Consider the following 12,493-nt stretch of genomic DNA (forward strand, 5'->3'; position numbering starts at 1 on the left):
ATTCTTTTTTTTTAAGTTTTTATTTTAATTCCAGTTAGTTAACATACAGTGTTGCATTACTTTTAGGTGTATGTGTAGTGATTCAACAATTCCATACATCACCGGGTGCTCATCACAACAAGTTGCACTCCTTAATCCCCATAACCTTGGTTGGTTCCATTCTTTAGATTTTTTTTAAACCAATTTCCAATGGATGGACTAGCAACCAGTTAAGAGTAAGGCTGGCAACAGAAAGACACAGCCAAATCTTGCTGCTCTGGGAATCTGGGGCCAATACACTTCCTTCCTCCTCACTCTCCTCCCTACCCACCTACCCCAACCCCCACAGCGCCCATCTACCCTATACTTCCAAGACCCCTTCTTCTCTAGCCCCACTTACTGTGCTGCCCCAACACCCCTCCAGTCAGATGGCATCAGAGTAGGGAATAGGGAGGAGAAGAAAGAAAAAGGAAGACAAGTAAAAGGAAAGCCCCAGGTTAAACCATAATCCCACTCTTTTGGCTCTTAAATTTGCGGTATTAGCCTGTTTTTGTTTGTTTGTTTGTTTTAAGATTATTTATTTCGGGGTGGGAGGGAGAGAATCTTTAGCAGACTCCTCACAGAGCACGAGCCCAATGCGGGGCTCTATCTCACGACCCTGAAATCATGACCTGAGCCAAAACCAAGAGTCGGATGCTTAACCACCTGAGCCACCCAGGCGCCACTGTTTCATTTTGCTTTTAACCACTCTCTTCCTGAGAGGTCTAATTCTGTTCTTCTATCCCCTCATTTCCCGTCTCCTATGCTCTGAGCTCTTGCTCTGACAGGGGACGCTGTGGAATAGCTCAAGAACTGGGTAATTTCCAATCCTTTTGCTTTAGCTCTAACATATTGGAAATAAATATATTTTCCCAAAAATATATTATCATAAATATTATTTGTTTCTATAGTACTACTGGCACTATACTCCAAGTACATTTTATGGATTCATTTATAGGTTAATTTTAAAGGATTAGCTTGGAAACTTAAATATCATTTAAAAAATATTTTCTTGGGGATATCTGTTCTAAATTCTCATAACTATAGGGATACTTTTATGGATGAAAAATTTAAAAAGAAACCAAAGAAATAATTTACCAAAGCCACAGAATTAGTAAGTGGTAAGAGCCAAAACCTAAAGAGAGGTCTGTTCGAACGTGAGGCACTGAAGACTATACAATTTCCATTATACCATGGAACCTCCAAAAACACATCTACGTTTTTTCATTAAGTAAATGAAAATTCTGAAAAGCTAAAAATTTTACTCAATCATTAGATATTTTAAACTCAGTATCATTTATTCAAACATTTACCAGGTACTCTTTTACTCAAACCATCTCCAGCAATAATCACCAATGCTAATAAACTATGACTGACATCATCAGGGAAAAAAAAATGTATCTACATTATTTCAAGAATTCACCACTAATGTTAGAACTTTATCATATTATTTCTCTTACTTATGAATATTTGATTTGCTGAGACTTCTGTTAAGGTAACAGATTCTTACACCCAAGAGTGATTTTTTGTTGCTCAAAACAGAAATGCTTTATTAAAATCTTCTGTGAATTGTCATTTCCAAAACAAAAACATTTTCATTTCTCCTAAATACTTAAGAAGAATTATTTATAAGAATTATTCTTCTGTTAATAAAATAAATACAAGTGTAGAACTTGGAACAAATGACTTCTTATGCATGACATAGCTATTAACTACTATTAAATTCTAGCTACATTGTATCTTACAGATTCAATAAAAAATAAATACAACTATATAGTGCCAACTTGATTTAGGTGAAAAGTGCTAACATAAGTTAAAATTGTTTTAGTAAAAAAAAAAAGATAAGCATAATTATGGTTTATCCTTTATTGTAACTGCAAACTGCCATCTTGATTCACAGAGGCTCCAACATCCAGTGGAACCTGAGAACTACTAGAACAAGCCTACTGGCATGTTAACAGTGTAAACTCTTCACTGACTTAGTAACATGTCATCACTTCTTGAACTTCGACATCAATAAAAATAAATAAAATATTTACATTTAGAAAACCACCCAAAAATGCATTTTTATTCTTGAAAATAAAACTGCAAAGACAACTGACCACTTCTAATGTGATTGTGTGCCACGAAGTCTGTAAGAAGTTGCATTTTAAGTTGATAGTATTTCTCCAAACAATATTTCTCTTTGCTTTCTACTAAAAAACAACAAACATTTATATTAGATATAAAATGTTTGAGCAATTTCTTTATTGAGGCACAGTATTTCAAAGGCTGATAGGCAAAAAGTGAAAACAGATTTGCCACAACTTCCATCCATAGATGGAGTATATTCACCACATGGGCAGACTAATTCTCTACCTCCCCCAAAAAGAAAGTCAGATTACAGTCATTTGACTTGATAATAAGCTCTGCATTGTCAGACACAGTGATTTACAAAATTTTGAACCTATGTTTTCTCACCTTTTCAACTTACTTTGAGGAAAGCAACAGTCCTGAGGATCTCTACCTTTATCTTTGCATAGGACAGATTTTGCATTCTTGGTAAGCTCCCTAGTTAGTTGCCATTTATGAAAGTACCTCAGTTCACCTGCATATATCTTCTGAGGAATGTTGGTTTCCCAAGCCCATGTCAATTTTTATCAACAAGTTAATTAACTTGTAATTAATACCTTTTAAGAATGACAATGAATTTAGGAAGCCAAAGACCTAAGATTTTTCTATTTACTACCTCTTCTATATTTATCAATCCTCTTCCACTTAAACAGTATGTTCAAGGCTTTTAAAAGGAACTTCAATTTCCTCATAATTATCTAACATGATCTCTATCAGACAAATAGGTTTAACAATCTAGCTATCTCTGTTGACATTCTGGACTGCATTTTAGACCATTTCTCTTCTCTTTCCTATTTCCCCAACTTGTTAATCTCTCCTGCTTGTGCAACCTTCTTTTACTCACTTAAACTTTCCCATAGTCTAGTCTCTCTTGCCTAAAAAAAAATAAACTAAGAAGGAATCCAAAAGAAAACCTTACTCCTATAACAACTTGCCCTTTCTCCGCTCAAACTTTGAGTTTATTATACTCATTCCGCTTCCTCAGCTCACACCTTTTTTGCATTTATTAAAAAAAAATTTTCCTAACTTTCCTCAAAAAATAATTGACAAAATTAATTGTATATATTTAAAGTGAACATCATGTCACATTTCTCAATCTACTATCCCAATTCAGCAACAAAAATTTCTCTAGCTGGTTACCACTGACAACCAGGTTGCTAGAGCAAATGAGCATTTTTAGCCCTTACCTTAATGAATATATTTACAGCATTAACACTAAAGATAATGCCCTCATTCTTGAAATCCTCCATTTTAATTAATTTTCTTTCCTAGTTTACAGACAATAATCACTACTCATAACTCTACTTCTGCTAAAGTAATAATCACTGAGCAAGGTGCTCACCTGTATTAGCTCAGTGTTTTTTCACACTGCTGGTAGTTCAAAGCAGCTTTTTAAATAAAACAAATTAGAATAAAAAATATCCAAATGTATTCCATGTAGTAAGGTTAAGTATTATTCTGGAAAATTTATGTGTGTGTGTGTGTGTAGTTCTTATTTTGGGTCATATTCAAAAAAGTTTGAAAGACACTGTGCTAATTTAATCACCAGAAGCCAACCTATGAGGTCCATATAATAATTTATACTTTTTAATAAAGAAAAAACTAAGCATACAGAAGTTGTATAATTTGTCTGTACTCAACCAATTGGTGTGACAATCAAGCATAGCCTCTATTTATGTCCTAATCTCCAAATACCCAAGTGATATACATTTATATCTCTTAATGTGAGTGTCTTAAATGCACTTCAATCTCAGTAATTGCAAAACCTGTACTCAATTTCCATACATTTTCTAATTTGCTAATTTTCTAATTTCCAGTGTTTTTCTCTTCTTCATCCAAGCATCAATACTCATATCTCATATAGATCCACTCTTTACTATGTTTATTATTTATTATTACCATAATAACCTTCAGTCACGCCCCCACCATTTTCTTCCAGGATAACTGCAACAGTATCCTCCCATTAACTGCCATTATGCCCCCTACAAGCCCCCAATTCACTCTCTGCTTTGCTGGATGGAAGAAATCTCTTCAAAATACAAACCTCATTAGGGCAAACTCTCCTAATCCTGAAGTAAAACTTTTAAAGTTCAAATGCTATATATAATTTTCTAGACTGGATTTCTGTGTAGTTTTAGGCAGTACTTTAAAAAATAGAACCTAATTGATATTTAAAGGGCTTTTGTTAAAATCAATAATTGTCGAAAGACCCAGATCAAAAGTTCTTTACTTGCTGTTAAAGTCACTTCAAAGATACTAGGTTCCGTTTACATTAGGAGATTCAAGGACAATCACAAATGTCTTTCACTCAAAAATGCAGACAGCCAATGAATAGTGTCATTTCATTTTCTTAAAAACAAAATACATCCATTATCTTGAGACTAATGAAACAGTTTATTATTTGTACCTTCACAGAGACTTGACCAGAATTCATCCATGGCAGGCATCAATACTATTTCTAAATAATGTTTTAAACACAACAATCAACTTTAATTTGCACTAGATTCTAAATAAAAATACGTTTTTCAATGTTTATAGCAGATTAAGTTATGTCTCCTGTGAATCAGTCATACACAGTCCATAGATTATCTGCTATGACAACAAGTCTGAGCCTTTCAATCTACATGTTTAAACAAACTGTTGGATTTGTTGCTGCCTTTGCAAAGGCAGGTGGAAAGAATTTCTAGCTAGGTACTCACCAGGATGGGATCAAAGCTGTCATGATATGCTTTATGATACTATTTTAAATTAAATTATTAAAGAAAAGTGAAACAATTATTTCACTTTTCTAAACTATGTGTTCTCCATACACAGATACCTAATGTTGAAATAAAACCAATAAATAAATTGTTTAAAAGTATAGCATGTTTCATTGTTTTTTGTTAGCAGGATTATGTGTATTAGTTTTGGCATGCTGTTTGTGTTGTTGTTGATTCTCTCCTTTGCTTTTCAGTTAAAAAAATGAAAGAGCTAATGGTTCAAAAGAGACTCATTTCTTCTCTCCACATGACTGTTGGAAAGATCCTAATAAAGCCTGAATCAACAACTATAATAAATCCTTGACTTAAAAAAAAAAAAAAGTTGCTTTACCCATAAGTATACATTTAGAAGTTAAAAAAAAAATGTGCTTTAAAGGTATGCATGAGAAGAAATATTCTACCAAATTTTCAACTATGATTTCTGCTTCATAGTGACAGACATGCTCTAAGACGAAGTTATGACAACAACATACAAAATAATAACATGATTGAACAATGGAAGCAGAATCATTATGAAGAATGCCCACTGGGGGGTTGTACAGAAAGACTTCGTTCAAAATATCTTCAAAATATTGTACCCCAGTTCTTAACAGAATCCACAGCATATGTTGGTATCAACAGACACCTGAATGGATGGATGGCCAGCTGGCTAAGAACTAGAACTCTCTTCACGTTCCTCAACCCAAGCCTCTGAAGTTTTCTTAGAATTCTATCTGAATGTAAGCCTTATTTCTGATGTACAGATTGAAAATCAAGATCACTGTGTATGAGAAAATGCATGTGAAAAGAAAACTGTACCTATTAAAAAATAACAAAAGAACTACTCAAAAGTAAGATGTTTTCATTACACATTTTAATAGCCATGATTTTAATACTAAGAACACTGCATTACTTTTTAAGTAAATTCATACTGTAACCATCACATCCTATATGTCACTTTTAGAAAATACTTATAGAACTACTTCCTCAAGTTCCTACTCTAAATAAATAAAATTGGCACATTTCCTCTCTATTGAAAGGGGGTCTCATTTCCCTTTTTCCCACTTACAGGTTAGGATAAAAACACAAGCTTATTAATTTCTAACATAAAATGATTCCCTTATCCTCTCTTCTCAAAGGAAATTAGTATAAATGGAAACCTAGGGACAATATCATTTGATATTTACCTATTTTAAGCAATTAGAATTAAAATTGTTAATAAATGGAAAAAATATGACCTCACATATCTGTATATTAAACTGAGTTTTAAGAATAAAATATTTTAATGCAATTAGACTCGCTAACTGCTATGTACAATGTTGTTTGTTCATTCCAAACACAGGCCAGAGTTCAGACAAACATGTAACATTGTTTTGTTTGATTGTAGTACTTTATAAATGGTTTTATTTTACCATTTGCCAAACCTCTTTTGTTGAGTTATTCAAACTAACTTCTGCCAAGAACACTAGGAATTTGGTGATAGTGCTTCTTTTAGGAGAAAACAAGCCCTTTCCTCAGAAAACTGAAAATGTTTATCTTGGCACTAAAACCTTGTATTGAGCCTTCTGGAAAGTATTTTAAAATGTTGTTTTTAACCTAGACTTTGTGACTGAAACAGGAAAAGGCTTCATAGCTCTACACCAAAATACATATTTATAGGGCTGATTTTCTTTCTACACCAAAAATACTACGTTGATGGCAGCAGTTTTCAAAGTATGATTTCTGAGGACCAAGCTAAAACTTGGGCATTATCACGATATTCAACATACAATTTGTTTTTTAAACCTCAAAAACTGGCGACTAAGAAATGCTAACTGTTGATCAAATACACTGTCTTTAAGTGTCAGACTGGAAGGACTGTTGCATTTAACTATCTGCTTTTGGGAATTTTCACAAAAAGAAAATTTACTTGATATTGTATTTTCCTCCTGTACATGTCAACAGAAGATAGGTTTCTAAGTTTTTCTCTTTTTTATATTTTCCCCACTAGGTAAGCTTTACCTTCAGACTAGATAGACATAAAGATCAACCATGTGAACTTTTTACATATTGTCCTAATAATGTATCTGAATACAATATACAATTTTTGGAAATTGATGAAATGATATAGTCAATGTCCCTAACTCCTATACCTGACCCCTAAATTGTTAAAATATAAGAAAGAGACCATATGGTAGCTCAAACAATTTCACAAAGACCCCCGGAGAGCTGCAATGATTTTTCAGTCATTAATAACTGACAAAAAATATTATGCACCCATTACCAATCCTTTACAAATCAAGTTCTCCCTACCTTGAAATCTGATCCATTTTTCCCTTCTAATGGCCTGGCTGTCCCTTGACAAGAATAACAGCAGCAGCATCACTTTAAATGTGCATGTAAAATTTTGGATAAAGTCATAGTAAGTTAAAATCCTATCATTGTGCTTATCAAATATTTATTAGGATGTTCTGGCAGGAAATTGTTTTAAAATTCTGGTATGGTTGAATTGTCTGATTTAGGTAAAAAGAAAAAAATTAAGATATCTATCAAATATATCTTATTAAAATCTGTAACTGCTTTGGTCAATCAAGTACAAATTTTAATTTTAAAAGTTTGGTCCTTCCTATTGTGATTGAATTCTGCCTATATCCAGAAAAATCAAGAAAAGTCTATTCAAATTAGTGTAATAAGACTGAAATAAATGGGAATTACTGGTATCACTGACAATAAAGGTTAGGAAGGAATGGACTCTTCCCAATCCAAAATCCTCTTCCTGTACTGCTATGGCTATAGAACGATGGTATCCTTTTCATTGGCCTTGAAATCTTGAGCCATCCTAACACTGCTCCACAGGCCTCACAGTTTCAATGTCAATGAGAAATACAACTCTGACATTATGGACTAATTTAATATTTTAAAGACAATTATTAATGTGCTACGTTACCTTGGCAGAAGATTTAGATTAAGCCCTACCATCACTTTTTTCTTATTTAAATTTATTTAAATTTCTTATTTAAATTTAAAATGTTGACTTAAATTGATTTAAAATGTTGGAGAGTGGAGAATATCTAAAATCAGGTCCACAAAAAACAAAAACTCACTTATCAGTATTTAAGATTATTAATTTATATATTCAGCTTTCCAAGATGAACCTGTAAGGAGAATATGAGAAACAAACAAACAAACAAAACAAATCTTTTTTCCCTCTCTTCTATCCACTAAGAAGCAGTGATTTATCTCTAACAATCCTAGAGGAAGGAAACAAAAACAAAACAAAACCTCGTGCTACTTGTGAGAAATAATTATTTAGGGAACAACATTAGTTACATGGCTGATTTAAAAAACACAAAGGAACCCTATTTTTTCTATTAAAATAAATAGGTATAACAGGACATACCTGAAAAAGAACATGTACATGGCAGCTGTGATGCAGAACAAAAGGACCTACAACAAGGAGAAAATATATTACTTGCAAAAGAACACTGACATCATTTGTGTATCTTTCTTTTTCTAAATTTTAATTCCAGTATAGTTACCATACAGTGTTATATTAGTTTCAAGAGTAGAAGATAATGATTCACCAATTCCATACATCGTGGGGTACTTATCAGGACAAGTGTACTCTTTAATCCACATCCCCCCACGCACCTCCCCTCTGGTAACCATCAGTTTGTTTTCTATAGTTAAGAGTCTGTTTCTTGGTTTGTCTCTCCTCTCTTTTTTTTTCCCTTTTCTTGTTTTGTTTCTTAAATCCCACATGTGAGTGAAATCATATGGTATTTGTCTTTCTCTGACTGACTTATTTCACTTAGCATTATACTCTCTAGCTCCACCCATGTTGTTGCATCATTGTGTCTTATAAAAGCAAAATACCCACTATTAAATCTTGTGCCTGATTTAAAGATGTGAAAACTAGCCATACACGTGTCATATTCTCTACCTTTCATATAAACCATATTAAGGCAATAATGAGTCTGTACACACACATATAAATAAAATTACATACATTTTACATTATGTAGTATAAAATATGTATATATATTACTATATGTATATATGTATACAGATTAGGTAGAAGGATAACATGGTTCAAAAAGGATCGATTTTTTAAATAATCTAAAAATGCCTGAAAAAGCAAGTAACTTAAGAACAAAGACAATGGCTCTTATATAATGAAGTCAGCAAATAAATCATAAGCATATTAACTGTTATACCAAGATGACCAGATTTTTTTCAAACCTAAAATACAGTTCAGTTGTCAACCAATTCTAATCAATAAGAAAAACTCCTAAAAATATAATCATCCTTTGTGGGATATGGACTAGCTATAAAAAAATCCTCTAAAAACAGGCATCTGAATATAGTAAACCTAACTTTAAAAGCTCCCCTCAAACGTATCACACTAAATACAACAAAATAAAATGTATATGGAGGGGTGCCTAGGTGGCTCAGTCAGTTAAGCATCTGACTTGATTTTGGCTCAGGTCATGATCTCAGTGTTGCGAGATCAAGCCCCACGTCCAGCTCCACACTGGGTATGGAGCCCGCCTAACATTCTCCCTCTCCCTCTGCCCCTTCCCCGCTACTCTCCTAAAAAAAAAAAAAAAAAAAAAAAGGTATATATGGAAAGAATCCAGAATCCAAGTCCTGACCAAAAGCTTAGTTGTGCCAACAAAGAGGATCTCCATAAGTTGTTTTAAATCACTGAAAAACAAGTTGTAAAATGTGTTCTTATGTTAACAACAGTGTAAACTAAACATGACTGTCAATGGCCTCACATCATAGACAAATGACAAATGGACAATCTTTAACTGTAAATGGCTGACCACAAAGCGCACCAAAAATGAATATTGTGCAAAACAGTGTTTTGTTACTTCCAACACAAATAATTTCTAGTCAACTTAAGGGAAGTCTAATAGTTTTGCTATTACAAATTAAGTTTGACAAGTTTGCCACCTTGGCTTAAGATAAGCACTATAAACATAACCTGAATGGCTTAGAAATCTATAAACCTACAAACCAAAAGAAAGTATCAGTTACTACAAAACAAATATTTTTATTACTTATTATACAGAAAATATATAAAATCTTTTTCTATATGTAAAGTATATAAAATTTTTTCTAATAAGCACACACACACAATCTTCTGTCCTCCTCGCTCCTTCCTTTCCTCTCTCCTTTCCATTACCTTTAAAAATACCCTATCAATGATGTGTAAGGTTCATATCACTGCTTTTGACAACATAAAGCATATGGAATAATTTTCAATTATTGATTAACCAATTAAAAATTAGAGTCCAATTGAGTTTATTTACTGGTTATAATTTGCCAGCCAATGACCCAGATCACGAACCTCAATTTGTATTTCCCTATCATTTTATCCCTTTGGGCAAAGCCATCCTTCCTAGATGTTCAATGTTTCATTCCTTCCCTGACCTAGTCATTTTCCCCTTTGCAGACCTATTCACAAACCTCTCTAGAAGTGTCCCACAAATCTTTCCCACACCCTCTAACTTCTCTAAGGAAAATTTCCTTAGTCTCTTTCCCTCAAAATGTTGCTATGCTCTAACCTAATATGCTAAACCTATCGATACTCATGTTAAACTAACATTTATCTCTGCAAATAATACATCTGAAACTGGGAAAAAGTACAATGTTTAAGATCTCAATCTTTAGAGTATGGCAGATCTGGGTTTGAATCTAGTTGTATGTGACTTTCAAAGCCTTACTTAATTTCCTAAGCCTTAGATCCCTTGTCTGTAAAGTGAGAATTTCATCTCACTTTGAACTGCTGGGAAGATTCAATGAGACGATAATTGTTAGAGGTGTTCAGCAAACTGTTTTAACTTTGTTTTGTTACTTATAGAAGTGATCTAGATACGAAAAACGTCACCCAGACACCTAAGTCTGGAAAGTTTCTATTAAACAGACAGACCTTTCAAAATCTCTCAAATTCAAGAGATGAAAATCTGTACAAATGGGGTGGGGGGGAGGAGAATCTAAAGGATATTAATGTATAATTGATCATTTCATTTAACAGGTATTTACTGAATGCCTATTATGTGCTGGGCACTGTTCGAGAACTTACAACAGTACACAAAATGCACAAACTCCTTGCCCTAAAGAAAGCTATCTTTTAGTTAGGTAAAAGAAGATATTAAAGGAAAAGATAGTGGTTGCAGTTTTGGAGAAAAACAAAGCAGGATAAGGAAATAAATGCAGGAGAATAGGGGTTGTTGTTTTATACAAAGTAGTCAAGGATGCAGAGACTTGGTACAGACATTGAGGAAATGAGAGATAAGTGAGGGGACTATATCAACAGAACCATGGGAAGGTTCTGATTCTTATTATGAAAGGTATTCAGTATTGTGTTAAAGATGCTAAAGAAAGGATTGAAATTTGAGTGACCTAGTGTTTCAAATTTTTTTTAATTGTGCTAATTTACTATACATCTTGACTTTCAAAAACATGTTTTTTCAAATAAATGTAAATCTGTAGGTAAATAAAGAAGAGTATTTTCTCTGTGTTTCAAATTACAAAATTTTAAAGCTAAAAAGAATTTAGGTCCACCTAAGTTTCACTTTTGGTTTCATTAATGTTCTCTATCGTTTTTCTGTTTTCTATTTCATTGATTTCAACTTGATCTTTATTAGTTCCTTTTTCTGTTTGCTTTGGATTTCATTTGCTTTTGTTTTCCTATTTTTTTAAAGACAAAAATTTAGGCCATTGATCTAGATTTTTTTTTTTAAATATAGGTATATAATGCTATTAATATCTTCCTAAGATCTGCTGTACCTGTATCCTGATAATTTTGATAAGTTCGTTATTCATTTTTATTCATTCAAAATACTTTCAAATTTTGCTTTTGCTTACCTCTGTGATACATGACTTACTTAGAAGTATGTTTAGTTTCCAAATATTTGGGGATTTTAAGTGACCTTTCTGTTGTTACTGACTTCTTATTTGATTCCATTATGGTCAGAAAATACTTTATATGAGTTGATTATTTCTAAATTTATCAGGACTTATTTTGTGTCCCAAAACATATCAGAATATGTTCCATATATTTGGTAAATATCCATGTGTATTCTTTTTTTTTATGTAACCTCTACACTCAACATGGGGCTCAAACTCACAATGCTAAGATCAAGAGTTGCATGCTCCTCAGACTGAGCCAGCCAGGCAACCCTCCACCCCAATGTGCATTTTATTTTTTTAAGATTTTATTTATTTATTTGAGAGAGCACAAAAGTGAGAGAGATTACAGAGGAAGAGGGAGAAGCAGACTCCCTGCCGAGCAGAGCCAGATGTGGGATCATGACCTGAGCCGAAGGCAGACACTTAACCGACTGAGCCACACAAGCGCCCCCCAATGCGCATTTTAAAAGAATGTGCCTTCTACTGTTGCTGAGAGAGATATCTATCGATTAGGTTGTTCAAATCTTCTGTATCCCTAATTGTCTACTTGTTCAATCAATTATTGAGAAAAGTTATCAAAATGTCCTGCTATAATTGTGGAGTTGTCTCCACAATCTCTCCTTGCAGTTCTATCAGTTTTTCCTTGGTGTATTCTGAAGCTCTGTTTTTAGGAACATAAATATTTAGAATTATGTCCACTTTATCATGATTAAATTACCTTATCT

At 33.1% G+C, this 12,493-nt stretch overlaps 1 protein-coding gene across 1 annotated transcript in view; it reads right to left on the bottom strand.

Moving 5' to 3' along the window:
• LOC118527372 (transmembrane protein 135-like) overlaps positions 1–8,367 on the bottom strand; it is a 77,010-nt gene extending 68,643 nt beyond the window's left edge. Inside the window, exon 1 of the mRNA XM_078060537.1 lies at positions 8,248–8,367. Within this exon, the coding sequence (XP_077916663.1) occupies positions 8,248–8,267 (20 nt within the window). The 5' untranslated portion in view covers positions 8,268–8,367. The remainder of the gene's footprint in view (positions 1–8,247) is intronic.
• Positions 8,368–12,493: the final 4,126 nt, after the last annotated feature.

Source organism: Halichoerus grypus, chromosome 13, assembly GCF_964656455.1.
Source record: "Halichoerus grypus chromosome 13, mHalGry1.hap1.1, whole genome shotgun sequence".
Taxonomy (NCBI): Eukaryota; Metazoa; Chordata; class Mammalia; order Carnivora; family Phocidae; genus Halichoerus; species Halichoerus grypus.